General features: G+C 41.2%; 1 protein-coding gene across 2 annotated transcripts; it reads right to left on the bottom strand.

Annotated features, from left to right (window-relative positions):
- Positions 1-672: 672 nt before the first annotated feature.
- LOC307038599 (arf-GAP with GTPase, ANK repeat and PH domain-containing protein 1-like) lies at positions 673-19,240 on the bottom strand. Of its 2 annotated transcripts, XR_013808045.1 has the most exons (21): positions 18,441-19,240; positions 16,647-17,868; positions 11,409-11,467; positions 11,217-11,304; positions 10,973-11,058; positions 10,724-10,865; positions 10,243-10,377; positions 10,012-10,133; positions 9,663-9,824; positions 8,997-9,080; positions 8,615-8,719; positions 8,355-8,514; positions 7,079-7,207; positions 6,852-6,989; positions 6,630-6,689; positions 6,220-6,371; positions 5,042-5,132; positions 4,081-4,300; positions 3,568-3,871; positions 2,003-2,355; positions 673-1,972 (listed from the first exon to the last, which is right to left on the bottom strand). XR_013808045.1 is itself a non-coding variant. In XM_079680117.1 (20 exons), the coding sequence occupies exons 2-20, from the start codon at positions 17,788-17,790 to the stop codon at positions 2,068-2,070; spliced, it is 3,669 nt and encodes a 1,222-aa protein (XP_079536243.1). In that variant the 5' UTR covers positions 17,791-17,868; positions 18,441-19,240; the 3' UTR covers positions 673-2,067. The 2 variants fall into 2 exon arrangements, 1 of the variants encoding a protein (XP_079536243.1); XM_079680117.1 differs by having other exon boundaries at positions 673-2,355.
- Positions 19,241-19,990: the final 750 nt, after the last annotated feature.

The following is a 19,990-nucleotide window of genomic DNA, read 5'->3' as shown; positions in this document are numbered from 1 at the left end:
AACTGACATTGTATTTTTGGGATTCTTCATGATGTATCCCAACCAAATACTTTTGGGATATTTTAATATAGTTCCTGACAATCAACATATACTATTTTGTATTTCATCATTCTACAGTGTAAGCATTCCCATGTTGTGTCACCTTAGTTTTATGTGTTTTTACCTGTGAATCCACAAAACTGAAACTATCCATCATGGTCTAAAATGAGTTCATCGCAACGACCTAGAAAGAAGTAGGTCAAAGCCTGCAGAGGCCTTTATCGTGAACTGGTTTGACCCAGAATATCTCACCATCAAATGCTTGTCGACTTTTAAGTGTTGGCCGCTCGCTGCTTGCTGCACCTGTCATGAAATCAGCTCTCAACAGGAGCTGTTTGAAACACAAACCCTCTGCGCAGCAGCATATGTGATGCAACTATACTGCATGATGTTCCTGCTTGCTAAAGTCTCTCTCACCCCTGTAAACGGCTGTTGTTCATTTGGACACAGCTAGAAACTGAGAAAATCCTAAAAAAATTAATTCAGCTAGCCTTTTGAAGCCCAGACACAGAGAAAACACAACTCTGTACCAAACACCACAGCTTGGGCAGAAGCCTTAGTGTATTGATAATGAATGCTCTATGAATAATTGCATGAGTAAAAAAATACAAATGGAGAGATGCTTACATCACGGACATGTACACTCAGCTGAGTCTTTAGATCAACACAAAATTACATACAGTACTGCAGGAGGGTTGTTTTTTAAACATTTTTTTTTAAAACTGGGCAACATTCCTCTATTTCATGTGGATTTTCATCCACTTACAAATATATTCATAGACATCCAAAGTCCCAGTTTTATAGATCAGAACCTTTGCAGAGCTTGAATCTATTAAAACATACTTTCTATTAGTCACAGCTGGAATAATATTAGTTAATAAAAAAATGAAACACCCCAACAGTCCACCAATACTGCATCATCGCTGTTTGAGATAATGAACTCATACCATCTGTTTTGTATACATTCAATCAAAATCAAGGCATTTACACATCTAGTATTACACTGGCCTTGATGATGACCTGCTGCTGGATTCATAATTCACACATCATGTACAGTGCTCATGTCACACACAGTGATACAAACATAACATAGACATCTCAGTCTTGGATGTCGAAGAGTTAATTAGGTGGTTGTTAAAGAAAAACCAAACCAAGACGCTGTACAGGATTTTTCTGAACAGCTATAAGTAATTCCTTTGAGTTTTTTACATTTGACACATAACCAACTGTACAAATCATACAATAACAATCTTGAAAATGAAGCACTTTTACATTTTTAGAATTCTATTTTTATCAATGCATTTCTATACAGATATTTTAATTATCTATAAAGTGACCTCTCAGCCACAGTCAAGTTTATATATTTTTTACTCGGACAACATTTTAATTTTTTATTTAACGACTGGCTGTGTTTAGCATAACACAGTATATGCACTCTGAATTTAAAAGTGACATTCTTTGTTAATAAAATTAAGAAGTGTTCATGTGTTTAGCGTTAACTTCTGTCAATGAAATCGTAAACTTATTGCAGTTCTTTACTTCTGGGCCCGAGATGCTCAGATAAGCTGTTTGAGCCAAAGGCAAATTCCCATTCTTAACTGAGCGGAGAATAAGGTTGAATATCGACTGCATGATGAAATATGAATCATACCGGCTGGTACACAGTGCAATACATTCCTAATGAGGCATCTGAATGTAACGTCATGTCCTTTTATCTTACGTAGAAAGTGTAGTAAGGAAAATGTATCTTTTTGTTTTGGTTAAATCATTCTAGTAGCCTCATGTGACTGTGTTATTATTACCAGTGTGTGTTTTCATCCCTGACATAAACACACACAGCCTTTAAAACATCAGGAAGTGCAACATCTGGCAACATGTTCATCAGTCCTGTAGGCCTGTGTGAAGGTACAGTACAGGACCGTATGAGGGCAAACTACACACACACACACACACACACACACACACACACACACACACACACACACACACACACACACACACACACACACATTGACCACACCACACAGTTTACGACACTGCTCTTCTAGAGGTACTGTAACTCAAGCTGGCGCCGCTGCTCTTGTGCGAGATCTTGAGTGTCGTAGCAACCGTCAGGCTCGGCGTCATGGCAACAGGGAAGCTGGGTGTGGCAGCTGCTGTAAAACCAACTGTCGTCGCGACAGTGAAGGAGGAGGCCGGTTCATTTGGGCATCCGTGCTGCAGTAAAATGTCGACACACTCCTGGCTGCCAGCACTGCGAGCCAGAATCAGAGCGGTGTGGCCCTGAGCATCCCGGTACCGGACATCAAAGCCGTACTGCAGTCAATCAAATAAAGAAGATAAATCAATGGATTATGTTATGTTATAAATGTTAAAGGTTTAATATGCGGCATTTTTCCTAAAATATATAACGAATGAACTCATTGAAAAGTAATCCCTCTCAATAATAATTTATGGACAGATCCTCTGCCTGGACCTTCTCCTTTAGGGGTGTCAGCAAATTAATTTTGGGCCCCACATGGGTGTGCAACTCCTGGCAAATGACACAACTCATTCCATTTTAAGGTAGCAAAATTCCTCTTTGATACCTGCACCCTTTTCTGTCCATATGTTACGAAGCAGTGGTATTTGATTCAAGATCTTCAAGATTCAAGGCTTTATTGTCATGTGCACATTAGCTACAGTGTAGATATGGCAATGATAAACTTAGGTCACAGGCTCCTCCAACAGTGCAACATGAGTATATATAGGACATAGAACAAATAAACAGATAAAATAGTGCAAGAGAATGTTTTGAGATGTGCAAGTAAATACAAATAAAATAGAAATAGTTTGATGACCTGGATTGAGAACGGGCTGGTATTACGCTGTGTGTTTTATGACCCCTCCTCCCCCCCTCCCGGGTGTGCTTCCACTGCTTTCATTCAAAATCCGGTACCCAATGGGTGTGGGTGTGTTTGTTTGTGTTTAACAATATGCCATGCAACAATCAGAATTTGGCTTTTATTTGTTCGGATTTGCTGCTGTGTTCTTGTTGACGTCTCTCCATCTCTTCATTCACACAGTTAGCTCAGCCAACGCTGCTCGTTCTCTCTCTGTGCTAAACTTAAATGTGAGTGTTTTTATGCATCAACCAATAAAATAAATATATTATACCTTTAAGGAAGTTTTATCTGTGGAATAAATTCCAACTTCAACCAGAAAGGCCTGTCTTAAATAATCTCAACATGGTGTGACTCAATGAGCTTTAATTCCTTTCCTCCTACGTGTAGATCACCTTGAGCGGTCTGCTGAGTCATCCGTTATAAAGCTTTGTTTTTTTGCTGAGGGATTTACTTAGAGGTTCTTGAAGGGTAACATTTATTATCTTGCCAGTTTTGCATAACTCTACATGATATTTCACATATAGAAGGAATGTACAACCATTTCACACCTTGTCAATACTACACTTTAAGTTCCTATTTCTTCAGTAGTATGTATTAGACCACCCACTAAGGTTTTTTTAACAAGAGAAGGAGGAAAACGTACCCAAAGAAGAAGCTGCGTCATTACCACATCAGCCTGCTGACAGGCAGCGTGCAGGGCAGAGGCGGGCAGCCGCAGCGCTAGCAGCGACCTGCAGGAGAGCGCCAGGCTGAGAGGAGCGTTAATATCCTCCTTACAGCAGTGGGCCAACAGGAGCAGCAGCTTGGGGAGATTGTGCTCCATCACTGCCAGCAGGAGACGGCCAGATAGTGTGATGTCTGGGCCCTCGCCAGGAGTGGGAGGGGGCAACGGCGCCACAAACAGTTTCTGCTCATATTTGGCCCTGATCCACGACTCCCGTTCCTCACTAAACACGCAAAGAAAGCAAAGAGAAATAATGAATATTCAGTGAAATACATTTCTTGTCTTCTTCAATACAAGAATGACAACAAAATATCGCTCTAGTGAAACTTAACATACAACTTACATGACACACTATTTCTAAGATAGCAGCTCATACCAAAACACAACATTTAGCTAGAGCAGTGTTTAGTCTCATGACATGATGGTGTTTACCGTGAAGCATCAGGTGCTGGTTTACGGCCTAGCGTGCGCCCCTCCCATACACTGTTGACCATGTGGTTACCGATGGCACTGAGAACCAGCGTGAGCTCTCGTGGAAGATCATCGAGATCCAACGAGCGAACACGCGACAGGTGGGTTCCCAAGTTTCTGTGGATCCCTGAACACTCGATGCATATGAGAGCGCCCAGATTCAGACTGGCCCAGGTTGGATCTTAGAGAAAAAATGGTGCAAACAACAAATTAAGTCGCTAGTTTATTTGAAACTGAACTATGTTGATTTTGTTGACAGATTTCTACCATTTAATTTGCTGTGTGACATTTAAGTAAGTCAGTTTTGCCAAGTCTTGCCATGAAAATGACAGAAGTTGTGTGAAATCCTATTTGGACAGGTTTTAAAGCAGGGCTGTTTAATCTGAGGCCAATGTGCCAAACATAATATTCCCCAGAAACATTGGCACTTCAAACATGGGAGGAATATTCAGTATTTGATCTATTTTTGTTTTGCTTTATTCATATTGAGATCCAGATTCTAAATACAGGGTATATTAATGACTCTTTGCATAAACATTCATCCTATTCATTTTCAAAAATATTCTTGAAAATGTGTGTATGTCGCTTCCTAATAGTTTAATTTATCATTATTATGTACAGTTCTCAATATAATATGTTTCCCTCCAGAGGCAAATACTCACACACACACACACACACACACACACACACACACACACACACACACACACACACACACACACACACACACACACACACAATTATAATTTGGGATTCTCTCACCTTAAGTGTTAATTGCATGTTAACTACTCTACAATAGTAATTCATTTTTCTCACATACTGTATTTTAAAATACAGTAAATGTCAGCCGGTGGAAAGACCAAAAGCAGAGAGACACAAATGCATACAAAGCGGAGAAAAGCTGTTGATGTGTGGTACCAACTTGGAGCATCACAGTCCACACAGAAGTTGTTCCCCTTTGCGTTGCGGATCGCCTGCAGAACCACTGCTTCGCTCAGGCTGTTCCTGCGGGCCTGGGGAAACCAAACAGTGTATGTTTTAAATGAGAGAAACATCAGCAAACGAAACTGCTCTTATACAAGCTCTGATAACTGCTCTAATTATTAACAATGATTATAATTTCCAAATCTCCAGAGAAAGTGGCGGTAGATGGCTATCATCATTATCATGACCATTTAAAGCATTACAATGAGTGGTTTTGGCCTCCTAGGACATACAATCCCTATAACATGAATAAAGTAATGCAACATTTGGTTTACGTAATAATTAGCAGAACAATTATCTTAGTGGCAATTATCATATTTAGAGATGATCTAATTCCAAACAAGGACTTACTCCCCACACAGGAACAGAAAACAGCACAGTCCATTAGCAGACAGGACTGTTAGTTTGCTACAAACACTCAAGGAAATGATGTGGGTTTTGGTAATGGACAATCAAATTAGCTGCCCTCATCCCTTTTTAAAAGTAGAAGCAGTAAGAGTTTCCAGGGCCAGCTTCTCCTGTGAGAAAACTGTTCTTATCCAGGAGTCCCAGGGTGCAAGTACACAGAAAGGATTATACAACCCTCTTGTTCTTCCAAGGGCAGATAATGTCGCTGTTAAATATGAATTTACATTTCATGGAGTGAAAAGATGAGAACTTACAGGATATATGTACAATGTAATATATATTACATATTGATATGTTTTGTATAAAGTGTACATGTTATGTTTTATAATAATTGTGTGGAATAAACTTATAAACTAAATTAATATAATTTGTGTGTGTCTCTGCTAAATAATGGTTTGCTTTAAGACGTGGTCTGAGCAGATGAAAATGCAGACACTATTTCATGACATAATGTGTACCAGTATTGGGCTCCAGCAGCTAATCTGCATAACTATAACCCCGGGTGTATTGCTCTGCCCGCATTGGTTCAAGCAGGAGCATTTGAGGCCACATAATACTAATAAAGGTGAACATTATGCTGTATCAAAATGACATTGTAACTGCTTTAGGGCTTCTACCTGCTTTGTGACTGCATCAAATGTGAAACTATTCCTTATACTGACCCCATTCGTCCATTAAACTAATGCTGCCTTTTTCTTTAATTCTTGCCTTGTTTTTGCTGCTCTCACACAGCTGCAGGCTTGCCAGGATCTGACTCTCGATGGCTGCGACCCAGGAGTCCCTCTCCTCCACACTCTGAGCTTCAAAGTGCCACGTCTGGCCGGTGCTCGACACGATGAGGAAGTCAAAGTTATCCTCATCTGACACAGAGAAACACAAACATAGAAGCAAGACATTTTTCAGCAGGTATTCTGTTTTTGAAATGTCATTCTGAAGTAGATATATTGTCCGGTCAATATTAGGCATAAGCGTTAGTGAAGTGTACAATTATAACCCCATTCTCAAATTGAAATACATGTAGTTAAAATAGTTTTTATGTTGACAAAAGCTTGACAAGCTGACAGTGTTCAGAGGGTCTGACTGAGTGCAAAAGATGCAACGTGACAGATCAACATTACCTGTCTTGCTTACGTTTCTTAAGCTACCAAAGCTTTTCAGTTTCCACATTTTGCGCTTGGCTGTATGAGAGGAAAGAAAACAGGAAATATTCAAAGTTAGTTGTTGAAAGTATCCCATTTTATGTAATCGATAACTGCTATTACTATTCAGATAACTAAAGTCATACTGAAATGATCACAGCATGCTTTTTGTTTTGCTAAATGCTGAAAAAAAGGGTTTACCATCTGCTGGGCCAATGGTTGCGTCTCCTTTCTGGTTAATGCTCTTCTTCCTGCGATGCTTCTTCCTGTCCGTCAGCGGGGAGGAGGAGCCTATGTCTTTGGTGGAGGAGGAGCTGGACACACCCTCTACTGCAGAGTCTGCCAACCCCATTACACACACAAAAAAACAAATGTATCAATGCATGTTGGTTAGACTAAATATATGCACAGAAAGGTTCCTTACTCACCAACACTTTGAGCGTTGTTAGACAGTGTGGAGGGACACCGCTGCACGCCTCTGTTGCTCCTCAGGAACAGTGCACCACCGAGTCCTTCCATCTCCTCCACTTGCAGGAGGCTGCTGGCACTCACAGGGACTGCAAGGATGAAAGCAAGCATGCACTTAATAAAGTAAACACAAACTTACACGAACATCAAATGTAAAACAGAGCTGCTAGAATAAAAATAAAACACCATCACTGATTCTGTATGAACTGAGATAAAAGGTTTAGCATTCCCTTGCAACATTTTTCCTCTCCAGAGAAGCTTTACCCCTCTTCACAAACAATGTCTTAACAATCCTCTGATCAGGGGATTTATGTATTTGTGTTGGCTGCTTTTCCCCAAACTCCTGCTCATTACTATCCAGGGTCAGGAGGTTCCACATTTCTCCTACAACGCTATAATAATAATAAAAATGAATGTTATTTATAGAGCACTTTTTAAGGTTCTCAAAGACACTTTACTGGGTCAAATTCATAAAACATCATTAAAACAACAAAACAATACATGAATTAAACATTAAAGAGGCCCTATTATGCTTTTTGGGGTTTTCCCTTTCCTGTAGCATGATATAAGGGTTTGTGTGCATGCACATGCCAAAAGGGTTTCTCTCCTACACACTCCCCCCTGCCTGAAAAGCCTTGATTTGACTCCTTTGTTTACTTCAGTGACATAATGACATCACTATGTAGCTTGCGCTTCTATTGGCTAGTGCTCCAACACATTGTATGTGATAGGCTAAGGGGCGGGACATCTCTAAGCGGTTGACAAATCACAACAGAGCCGGCCAGCCAACCAATCAGTGCAGACTGGGCTCTGGTTTCAGACAGAGGGTGATAAGAGGTGCTGCAGCACAGGCAGTATGAGAATAATAAAGACCGTTTTGAACATAAAAGCATGTAAACGGGTCACTGTAATAACACTAAATACAAATATGACCCTAAAATGGAGCATAATAGGGCCCCTTTAGAAGTAGTTCTGAAGAGGTGATTTTTTATTTGTGACCAGAACACTGAAAACATGTCTATAGAGCCCAGCTTCACAGAGCAAAGGGCCAGTGTGTAGAGCCACTGCTATTCAAGCAAAGTATAGTTCTATTATTCCTCTCATCGTAAACAACACTGCATCTTTTCATATCGGTTCATGCATGTATATTGATTTGGGTAAAGGAATCAGTTGAGTGTATACTTTAAAAGGCATCTAAAGAATATATGATGTATATATGTAGGTATATTAGTTTACCTGGGCTGAGACCCTCGGGACCCGGCACATCTTTGACGCGTCCATTGAGCCCAACTGGAAGCCCCCCGGCAGGTACAGCACGAGGCGGCCGTTTCCCTGGCACCTTCACTGTGACGCGCAGCAGGTCCATCTCCTTCCCGGGGGCGTTCAGCATGTAGTCCTGCCAAGCAAACACCAGCCATTACACATCAACCACTAGCTGTCAGTGGTGCTTTCAGCATGAACCAATCCTTTTGAGCTCCGTCAACCCTCTGACTCACATTGACACTGGAGTGATAGGACAGTATGCCGTCGTTGGACAGCGTGACATACTTCTTCTTCCACTCTTTGTTGAGCGAGTTTCCGCTGCGCTTCAGCAAGATGCCCTGATGGAGGGGAAAAAAATGGAAGAGTGAGAATTTATTGCAAACGTCTTGTGTGTTCATCTCTCACATTTCGGCAGCGTGTTGACTGCTCCCTGCCAAAAACACCAACTTTGCTATTCATCAGGCCAATATGGGAGATCACAACACCTCACCGCTCCACATGATAAAACTGCTTTCAAACATTTGATTTGAAATGACTGCTGGTGCGATGTCAGCTGCCGAGGGTCATTAGATACATCATATTTGTTTTTCCATCAAATGCAAATCTGTGTCCTACCTGTTTGATGGGAATAAAGCGTCCACTGCCCAGATCTCCCTTACACTCTGCACTCCTTCGGTTTGAGTCACTGCCTCTCCGACCCTAGACAAAGTACAAGAGGAGCAATAACTGAGGCGTGAATGGGGCAATTTGTTAAAGAATACAATAAAGGGCTCATGAATTATGGACGTTTTTGTTATGAATTGCTCTGCATTTTGTGAAAAAGCCATAAGAGGTATTTGGATTTTCTGCTGACCGCATAACCTTTCTTCCAAATGTGATAATTAAAGAAACTGATTAAATATTAGAGCCATTCAGTCATCACTTGTGCAAATGAGCTTATAAATATCAGGTAATACACCCTACAGTAGTTTTAAAGCAAGAGACTACAAAAAACCCCAAAACTAATAGTGGCCACAGACTTAACATTAATATTGAATCATCATTCAGCACCACATTGATCCAGGTCTGTGTAATTCTTCTTAATAAAAGGTACATTTCATAATTCTGAATAACTTTATCAATATATAATTTGATATTTTTCAATGTGTTTCAAACACGTTTAGTTTCAAACATGGCTAAATGGCAAACAATGTGTAGTTGTTTCGAGAAATTAAAGGAAAATCAATAAAGAGAGAAATGAAGTAGAAGGTGGGCCCCTCAAAAAACATTCCCTTGATGTACCGCAAATCTGGGGGTGCGTCTCCGAGTGGCACTGCGGACGGATCCAGGCGTGGCACTGTCCTGCTTTTCATCTCTTAAAGTTTTTCCAATCTCTTTATGACTGATCACAGGAGTGGAGGGAAGTGATGAGGAGTAGTCACTGCTCTGACCACCATTACTGGCCTAAAGAGAGGAGAGAGGAAAGGAGGAGGGGGTGGGGATGATGGAATAATAAAAGAACGATAATTGAGTTTGATACAACAGTATGCTGACTGCCTTTAAAAAGGGCCAGACAGAAAGACTCAAATATGCAATTCAACCAATAAAAAAAGATATATGTTAATGATCAGTGAACAGATGGTGGTCTAACCTGTCCTGGGAAGACCCCCGACACTGGGGTGGAGCCTCCGGAGTGACTGGGAGAGTTAGGGAGAGATTTACAGGAAGCCAGGAGGGCAGCTTGCTTCTTGGCTGCCATGATCTTCTGAGCAGCTGTGGAACAAATACAATTGAACATTAATCCCACCAAAAAAGACACACAAACTTCATATATCTGCATCTTCTATGGCAGAATCCTCAAAGCTCAGGTTTGCTCACATACCATCAGTGAAGACTCTGTTGACATTGAGGCCGTACGTCGCACAGGTTTCATAGTACGTGCAGCGCCGCACATCAGAGCAGAGCTGTCTGGCCCTGGCATCATCGATGACTCTGGGGTTGGTGCTACTGATTTTATCTAGAAAAAGCACAAATAATAAATATAATATCTAATTTTTACTTCATTTATCGTGGCCACAACAATTCAAGATAAAGGTATTAGTGCGATATCTATAGCAAATAATAAAAGAAAAAATGCTATCAGTCATCTTGTACATTTAATTAATTACATGTGTTTGTGTGGGATGCTTTGCATAAAGGAGACAAACCAAGAACAGGAAGAAACTAATAACTAAATAAAGAGGCGCTGGACTGTTAAGATGATATTATCTTATTTGTATGAATAACAATCAATATTTTGTCATTTGGATATCACAGGTATTGCCAATACCACCCCAAATTGAATTAAAAGGCGAGTGTCTTACCCTGAGTACCGACTACGATGAAAGCTATCTCAGAGACGGGCCGGTGCATAGCGAGCTGGTGGTAGATTCTGTAAACTTCCTGGAAGCTGGCCTCATTTTCCAAACTGAAGACCAAGATTACTGCATCCACCCAACATGCAAACTGGAGAGAAGAGAGGAGAAGAACAAGAGCATTAAGCCAAGAGCGTTAAAGTACACAAGAGATCAATTACATCAAGTTCAAAATGAGTTGTCCAAGGTCAAACCCACCTGAGCATCTGGGAGTTCTGTCTCTTCTCTGATAATCATCAAGTGGCTCTGTCCATCAACCAGGACGTCCTTAATGCACTGGCGCCCTGAAAATACAAAGTGTGAATAAAGTTTGACTTTGTATACTAACATGTCAAACTAATAACATTAATGGATCATCTAAATGACATGTAGCTGCCGGTATAAGCTCCATTGTCATAGAGAACACACATCATGGTTGTAGATGAGGAAATGTGAAACCAACCCTCAGTGTTCTCCATCTGAAGGTAACTGCCAGTCATATGTCTGTGGACAAGAGCGGACTTCCCACTGCACAGACCTCCCAAAACACCCTTTAGAGCACAAACACATACAGATGGGGGAGAGAAAATATGAGTTTAGTGATGAATCCCATCCATCGGCTTGTAAAGAAAGGTGCACTATTTCTGATGCTTACCAGATGAAGCTCTTGTATAGTTTGGCTCATGGTCCATTCTTGACTGCTGGTGCATGCAGCTGAAGGAGAAAATAATACAGCAGAAGAGAAGGAGAGGGGATTCATTAGGTAAACATATTTTTTAAAACTTGCTAAATATACACAAGGTATTTGATGCAGGGCTAAAATTTAGTTGAACAGTTCCCCCTGCTATACGACTCTTTGTGCTAAGCTGGGCTAAAAAACACAACGTCCATTTTTGTCTGCCTGATATGTTTTTCATCTGAGCAAGATAACAAACTATTTGAAAATGTCTGATGAGTGTTTCATACAGGTTGTTCTTTATGTCCTGCCTTAAACAGGTAATACAATTGGTCAGCCTCCACTAACAGCAAAACAAATACATTTAGCAACTCCAAAACTGTCGTATTTACATGGTGTGTGTTATTAGCATCCAGTCAGCACCAAATACATGAGTCACCCGTGTTTTAGTGAGCCAAGAAAATGTGTAAACCTTTCACAATAAGGAGATTACCTCTGGTGGCTGGATTAAAAAAGCTAACTAGGCTAACCCTGCTCCCACCCTTTGTGCTAAACTAAGCTAAACAATACTTAGACTTTTTTCTGTAAATCTAGCAACAATATGTTAGTAGTTACAGTACGAACTGCTTCTTTACTTCTGGCTAAGTTAGAAAAAGAAAGCCTACTTCCATCCTTAAAATTAGTTTTTTTCTGAGTGCCTGTGTGGACGCAGTACAGTGAGCAGAATCAGAGTCCCCCCCCCCCTGGGTGCAGGGAGGCTGCAGCTCCCACACAGTCACAGTGAGTGAGCACCCAGAAAATTCAATCAAGTGTAAAACTGTGCAAGTCTAAAAGAGTTAGTGAACATGCCAGATATCTTAAGTTTACTAAAACATTGCTATATACGCCACTTTGTGACCTTATAGTAGGGTTACACTGCAAAATAACAAGTAGCTCATAGTTTTACTCAGCCTCCTTTGAAAATCTATATATATATATATTTTTTTTTTAAAGAAAAGAAAGAATTCAGCCGACCATAGTGAGATAATTCATTTTGTTCCCAGAGCAGTTTCTCACATCCCAATACATTTTATATAAGTAAGTGTCTAGTGAAACAAGACGGATTATCTCACGTGGTGCTCTGCAGTTTCAAGGAGAAATGAAAAGATTTGCATTAAAAAAGTTAAACACATCAGCATGTTTTGATACAGGAGTTTGGGCCTAAGAGTTTATTATTATTGTAGAGACCTGCAAGTCCAAGCAGTGTGCCTAATCCAGTGTTGTGATATTGATCAAAGTGTCTAAAAAAGCACAAGTGAAATTATTGCAACGGAGATTTCTTTTTTTAAAGAAAAATACGTCTTTAAGCCTGAAGCGGGGAACAAAAGACTTTTGGATGGATGTTTTCAAACTTAATTAACTAAGTTGTGGTTTAGGTTTCTTTATGTGCAACTTTATTTAGTATCAAATTAATATGAAATGGCTGTTTAGAAATGATAGAGGATAACTGCTGCCAAGTGACTCATCTAGTTACAGAGCATGATTTCAGACTGCGGCAGGCGTCAGCTTCTCCAGAGAAAAACAAACTCATTGCTCTGTCCTTTTTCATACGCTTTGTATTGCATCAGAATTTCACCAAATTGAATCACTTATTTATTAATATCATTAAGATATAAATCAACCCCATGAAGGCAAAAGCTATAATTTAAACAGAAATAAGTGCTAATTTGATTTCATATCTCCTGTGAAAAGCCAATGCATCGTATTTGAAATGTAACACTAACGATGTATTAGGGTTATCTCAAATAGAGCTGTGCTTGTGTTGGTTTTATTGGCTTTGCTTTTACTAATAGGAACACCATTATGACTAAGTGTTAATATAAAAATTGAACATTGTGTTCCAAGTGTCATGATGAGAAATAGGTTGTGAGATTATTACTAAATATATATCTACTTCATCTCCTCAATGTGCTTATAATGATCCACCAGCTGTGTAGGTTTCTTGTGTTGCGGTGGGTTCAGTAAATTATCAGATTTGGCGCAGATATACTCAAATAAGAAACAAGGCCAAATGAAATGACACAGACATTACAGTTACCTCCATTTGTTCAGTTTTTACTGACGTCATTGTGTGGAGTTACGTCACTACAGCAACTGATCAAATGTATCAGTAATCCTAACTTTATTACTCTTATTTAACTCTTAGGTCATGGGTATCTGTTCCACAAACTATATATGATATATTATGATGGAGTACCTCCATTTGGAATAATGTAGATATATCCACTGGTGTCAAGAAAATGTTAATTGAAATTATTTTTAAAACTAGCGTATCTCTTTTTAATGAATATATATGTATCATGCTTTCCACTACTGACAAACCCCCATTTCAAAGGTTTAGTTCAATCAATAACTTGCTGAGAATATTTGTGTACAGAGCTTCAACTAAACCTTTTGGTTTGATTGCCTTGGCTCTTACTCTGTGAATGAACATGCAATCATGCAATCACACACACACACACACACACACACACACACACACACACACACACACACACACACACACACACACACACACACACACACACACACACACACACACACACACACACACACACACACACACACACACACACACACACACACACACACACACACACACACACACACACACACACACACACACACACACACACACACACACACACCCTTGAAGGACATCTGCAGATACAGTATTTGGCTAAACAGAGATAGACAAATGACTACCAGTGTGGACACATGCAGGCAATCACATACTGTTCACACTCTCTGAATATCACTGGCTACAGATGTAAATCAATGCAGAAACCATGTTCAAAGGGAACCCCACGGTTCAAAACACACACACACACACATCCAGAAACACGCTCACTCTGCTGGGTCACGTTCAGCTCGGGCGGAGCCTCTGCTTCTGAGGACACAGATTCCAACTTTAAACCCCTCGAATCTCCCTCACCCCCTTCTTTGGGCGACCCCCATACCCACCAACCCCCCCCCCCCCCTCCCCCCCCTTCCTCCATCCTCCATCAACAGCGTCACACCACAGACCAAATAGCATCTCTCACGGCTTGCTGTTGCCATGGCAACTCCATTTTCCAGAAGCCTCCAGCCCGGGTCTCTATACAATAACTGGTCTCTCTTGGATACAGAGACGTGTGCGAGAGGCAAAGAGACACGATGTCCAACTGTGTACACGTGATGCTAAAAATACGCCTTGAAAACTACATTTTCTTAATTAAATCAATTATGTTTGTATGTCATTAGGATACTGACACAACATGGGGAAATTATAGGTTCAACATGACACAATGTTGACTATGCCGCTTCCAAACACTTAAACACAGCGTCGGCGAATGAATGGGCTCCATTTGAATGCTGATTAACTCCACGCACAGAGCAGGAAGTAGCAGGTTCCCGCTCTCCTCTCTCCTCCGATGAACACAGCTCTGTGTATTCCCAACCTTAATTATTCATGTCCCACTTACTCCTGACAAATTATTCAGAGCTTACTCTAATACCACACTCTCTGTCAACGATGATTTTCTTTAGAATATATCAATAACGATTACAGATTGATAAAGTAGCATCATTTCCTTCATTTGAAATGGAGAGGAATGAATATTTCATGAAGTGTTGTCGTTGTTTTTGACAAGACTGAACTCATTTCTAATTGTTTGAGAGTCAGGGTTTGGAGAATAACTAAAACATCGAGTACATTATTGAAAATGTATGCAGAAAGCTTTTTAACATCTGTAGTTACCAAATGTTTTACTATTAAAATTTACAGTGAAGCAGATAAAGAAGAATCTGTTCTTAGTCATCAACATGAATACATTTAAAGTGTTTTTCATTGCTGGTTGTAGTTTAGTTGTATGTTCTTCATACTCTTTTTTAGCAGTTATGTTACAGGTGTTGTTTTCTTTTGAAAAAAGATCCTTTTTTATAAAGGAAGCTGATTAACTTGACATTAAGATACATATTTTTTAAATCTAGTGATCAATCGGGCTGCTACGATTATTGTCATAACCAGGTCCTGTGAGGATTCAAGTAATTGATTGGTTTGGTCTGAAAAGTCAGAAAATGCCCATGAAAATGATTTTAATCCAATGTGATGTATTCAAGTAGCTTAACCCAAAAGTTCAAAACCCCTGAACATACTGAGAATTATCCTATAAGTCCAAACAAGCAGCAAATCATCACATTTGAGTAGAGGGAAACTAAGAATGTACACGATTAATCAAATTGTTGTTGCATTTCAGCTACTTGCCTAAACAAATATAGATATGTTTCACCCATCAGCAGCATATCGGAGTGAAATCTGAGTATTGACAGGAGAAATCCACAAAACTGTTCCCTTCTGCAGCTCCCATTAAAGATCCTTATATTGTTTTTCTATTTGCCTGTGATATGTCGCAAATGAGCACCTTATTATTTGATATCGTTGTCAATACATTTTCAACAGACTGTTTATTGCAACTTATTGTGCCGCCCTCAACATTTCAGATACACTAAGCTTGAGGCAGCAATGAAATATCCAAAGACATGAACAGTTACCAATAAGTGATCTCAGACAGACTTTCAGTCACATAATCTGAATCTGCTTCTAATTATAATGCCACAACCAATAATGATGTTCGTCAGTTAAGCATTCACTATAATGTCTCACTCCAACTGAAAGTAACCACAGATGAGAATTTATTTTAGCACTGAATCAAATTCAAAATCATTGTATATCAATAAGCATGATACATGTCTGCTGCCTGTGTGTGTTCATATTGCCACTGTGAGTAATTTATAGCAACCGATGCCAAGATACAATGAATGAATAAGATGAGTATTACAGCATTACTGGGACTGAGTGGGTTGGATCCACCGACTCCAGGGGGGGGGGGGGGGGGGGGGATGTGACTCCAATGTGATCCTGTGTAATCGCATTAAATAAAAATGATCTAGGTCTATATAATGGTAGCTTAATTTTAAGCGAAAGGAGCACTGATGGGGGAAGCAAAACATCAGATGTGGCTGTTTTTAGTCACCTGTTGGTTCACTTTCCCTTATTGATATTACTCCCCTCTGTATTTTGATAAGTGCAGCACTGTGGGGCTCATTAGCATAAGAAGAAATGTATGACATTAAGCCTATTCAAAAAATGATACATAAAAAGCCTCCGAGTACTTTGAATGCATGAGGTGGCCTTACCTTCTTCCTCACTGGAGCCCCTCTCTACAGCTGGATAGAGGGGGGGTGTGGTGCTGACGCTGGCTGCCGCTGTACTTTTAGTGAAAATGCCACTTATGAACTTGAGCATCTTTCGGTCTTTCGGAGGAGCGCGCTGGATTGTCCCTCCCTGGCCCTCCTTCCCCCTTTTCAGGTCCTCAGAGGGGGAGTGCAGGTCGCTGTTGTCCACGGTGCGACTTGGAACTTTCCTCTGAAGCCTGGACATGTCGGGGGCTACAGGTGCAGGCAGGGAAACAGACACTGTTTTAAACCTCTCCCCCTGAGGACTGTCCCTGGCCATGATGCCTGAAAACCCCCCGCTGACAGGGGCTCCGGGGCGGATGAGCGTGCCCCTCCCGTCGCTGTCAGCCCAGGACGCCCTGTAAGGCCCCAGAGTTGTAGCTGCCATTAGAGGAGACTGGTCCCCGAACCGGTTATCCCTCCGATCCAAAGTCCTAGCAGAGTGATACAGGCCTGCGTTGGCTTCTCTGAGTTCCCTCCACCCAGCAGAGCTTCCTCCTGCATGTGACCTCATCAGGACCTCAGGACGCTGGCTGACCTGCGGCGGGATGGAAAAAGGGAGGCTGCAACGAGAGCGACTGCTCAGGTCTGCTCCATTTTCCCCCTTCAGGAACAGATTGGGGGGCTCTCTGTAGAGTTCAGTTTTAGGGCGCATGGCCTCTGAGCGGGGACCCTCTCTGCGCACTGTTCCCTCAGAGGTGGTCCCTCCATACACTTTGACCATTTGCCTAATAGGTGGATGTACAAAAGAAGTGTCTCTGTTTTTACCGACTGATACCATGTCTCTCTGAGGTTCCCTCCTCTCAAGCCTTCCCCAGTTCTCGATGGGACTGCCATATTTGACATGCTGCACCTGTTCCAGCTCTTCTCCCCCCTGTGTGCTCTCCTCTTCCCCCACTTGTATGCACACGGGTTCTTCCTCCCGTTCAGGGGCATTGCTCACCTCCTCCTCCTGCTGCTCCTCCTCTTTCTTAGGGCTCCCTTCCCCCTCTGGGAGAGCCTCCCTCTGGTTCCCTTCTACATCCTCTGGCACAGCCTCAACCTTCACCAGAGTGAGGGAGATGAGGTAGGTGGTGCGTTTCTGTGGGTTGGTTGCCTTGCTCATTGGGACAGCAGACTTCAGCGCAGTGGCACCTGCAATCAGCCAGACCTGCACACCTCAGTCATGGCAACCGGGACACGACTGGAGCAGAGGAGAAAGAACATCTAAGATCAACATCAAACACAGATCCAACCTGATGCTATCACACCTTGTGTAGAAGATTATGTCTGATATCAGGCTTGTGGCTTGACGGGAATCCAAGTTTCTTCATGAAAATATTCAATAAAGACATGATTCAGGGAAAATACAGGAATGCATTTTGAATTGCAAATTTTTTAGAATATATTTGAAAAGGCTGACCCGCTGCTGTAACTAGTCTAGACTGATTTGTAATGCCTCCATTAACCCTCTTCAATGCACACCGATACTACGGGTCCCATACTGATTCATTCATAATCCTTACCTCTCGTTGCTCTGCTTTTCTTCCCTAACTATTTTAGTCTGTGCAAATGTGACATGTAGTCACAGGGCTAGCTTGAGGAGAAAGGTATTTACACTCTGTTGATGCCTCAGACTCAGATTTCAGCCTGGAATTATGCAACAGCCGATACATTTGGTTGATCCATTTTTTGTGAGTACAAACTAGAATGAATGCTGGCTGAATAATGCCACCTTACTATAGAATGTGAATGTATAGAATTTCCATATCATACCTTCATTTTTGCTGAAGAATATCCATTGAAACAGTTCCTCGTACATTCGATTTGATGAAGAATTGATCTTGCCATCAGATTACCATTCATATCAAACGGCACATCAAAGGGCTGAGAAGAAATGAGCTCCAGCTGATACGAGAGAAAGAAAACAGGGTGAAAAGGAACAGGGTGCAAAAACGTATAAATGGAAATCATTCACTTGTCACGAAGCGTCTGGCAGCTGGAGCCTCCATACGACAATGTCATGCATAAAATGATGTATGCACGGTGTGGGGGTCACTGCGAGATGCTGAAAAACATCTGTTGTTATGTCTCCAGAAAATGAAAGGAAGAGACGTAGTAGCCAGATTTACGCAGCCTGAGCAATGCTTCCTTCTGCCTGTCCAGAGCAGCTCCGCTCGGTCACCGCATCCTCTCCTCCGAGTGCCTCATCCAATTAGCAAGTCAATAAAATGTGTCTGTGAGGCGGAGGAAGCCCACCAGCTCACCACAGCCCCTCCTCCTTTTTTTCCTCCTCTTCTCGCAGCCACAGAGCCTTGCAGCCCCCCGCTAGCCCGCTGTTAGCCTGCCGCACAACCTGCTCCACTCTGGATCCAGCTCCGAACACAGGATGGGGATGAGAGGCTTCCAGTGAGACGGTGGTGCTCCCTGCCAACATGCATCAGATTTGTATCTGTGCCGATACGACAAAAGAGAGACGAGAAAGAAAAAAAACAACTCTGCTCCTGCAAAAGCACCTGCCCTGTCTCCAGCTCTGTCTGTCTCTCCCTCTCCGTTTCCAGAGCAATGTATGAGCAGCTCCCGCTCTCTCCCCCCGCTTCAGCGTCCCCTTTCAATGAGGATGCACAGAACTAATCTGGGTGTCTTTGGATCAATGCAATATTTAGAAAGCAATACGGATTTTTGTATGATGTAGGAAACTAATGAATATACGTATTTAGTATTTGCAGGTCATTAAAAAATAAAAATAAAAAACATATACGAAGATAAAATCGAATTTCCTGATCCTTTCTAAATGGATAATCGAAACAAAGAAGCAACGCAACCAGATCAAATGAAACTGTAAATCTTCAGGGTGGAAACTAAAAGGACAACAAAATAGTTATAATTTGGAATAAAGATTATGCGCGCATACTGAAGGCCTATTTAGGTCAGATAAAAAAAGTTGATGCAACATTTCTGATTTAGATGTTATTTCACATTATGGACTTTTGTTTCTCATTTTGATAAAACACTGCCAGCTATATACATTTTGGAGGAAGGTCTAACATTATTTTTACTTAAGTTAAGTTCATGATTGTATAATTGAATTGCTTAATGGAATTTGATTTACATTTTGGGTTATTAGCTTTTTTAAGAAAAGTAGGATATTGATACTATGTGCACATCTGTGAGGTAAATATTCCAGTTAGCTTAGCAGAAAAACAGGAAATAACTATTCTGCCTTTGTTCAAAGGTGGAAAAAAATTAAAATAATGATTACTTGGATTTATATAGTGCCTTTCAAGAAACCCAAGGACTCTCTTTACAATAGGACGAGGGGCCGT

The sequence above is a fragment of the Notothenia rossii genome, assembly GCF_949606895.1.
Source record: "Notothenia rossii genome assembly, chromosome: 5".
NCBI lineage: Eukaryota > Metazoa > Chordata > Actinopteri > Perciformes > Nototheniidae > Notothenia > Notothenia rossii.
This window is presented reverse-complemented; position numbering and strand designations above follow the sequence as displayed.

What these genes read in the sequence shown, in the direction of transcription:
- LOC307038599 (XM_079680117.1), bottom strand. Translation starts at nt 17,790, where the DNA reads ATGAGCAAGGCAACCAACCCACAGAAACGCACCACCTACCTCATCTCC. An exon ending in CAACAGAGTCTTCACTGATG is followed by an intron (nt 10,134 to 10,242) that starts GTATGTGAGCAA and finishes TTTGTTCCACAG; the next exon opens with CTGCTCAGAAGATCATGGCA. An exon ending in TCCCGAGGGTCTCAGCCCAG is followed by an intron (nt 7,208 to 8,354) that starts GTAAACTAATAT and finishes TCATCCTTGCAG; the next exon opens with TCCCTGTGAGTGCCAGCAGC.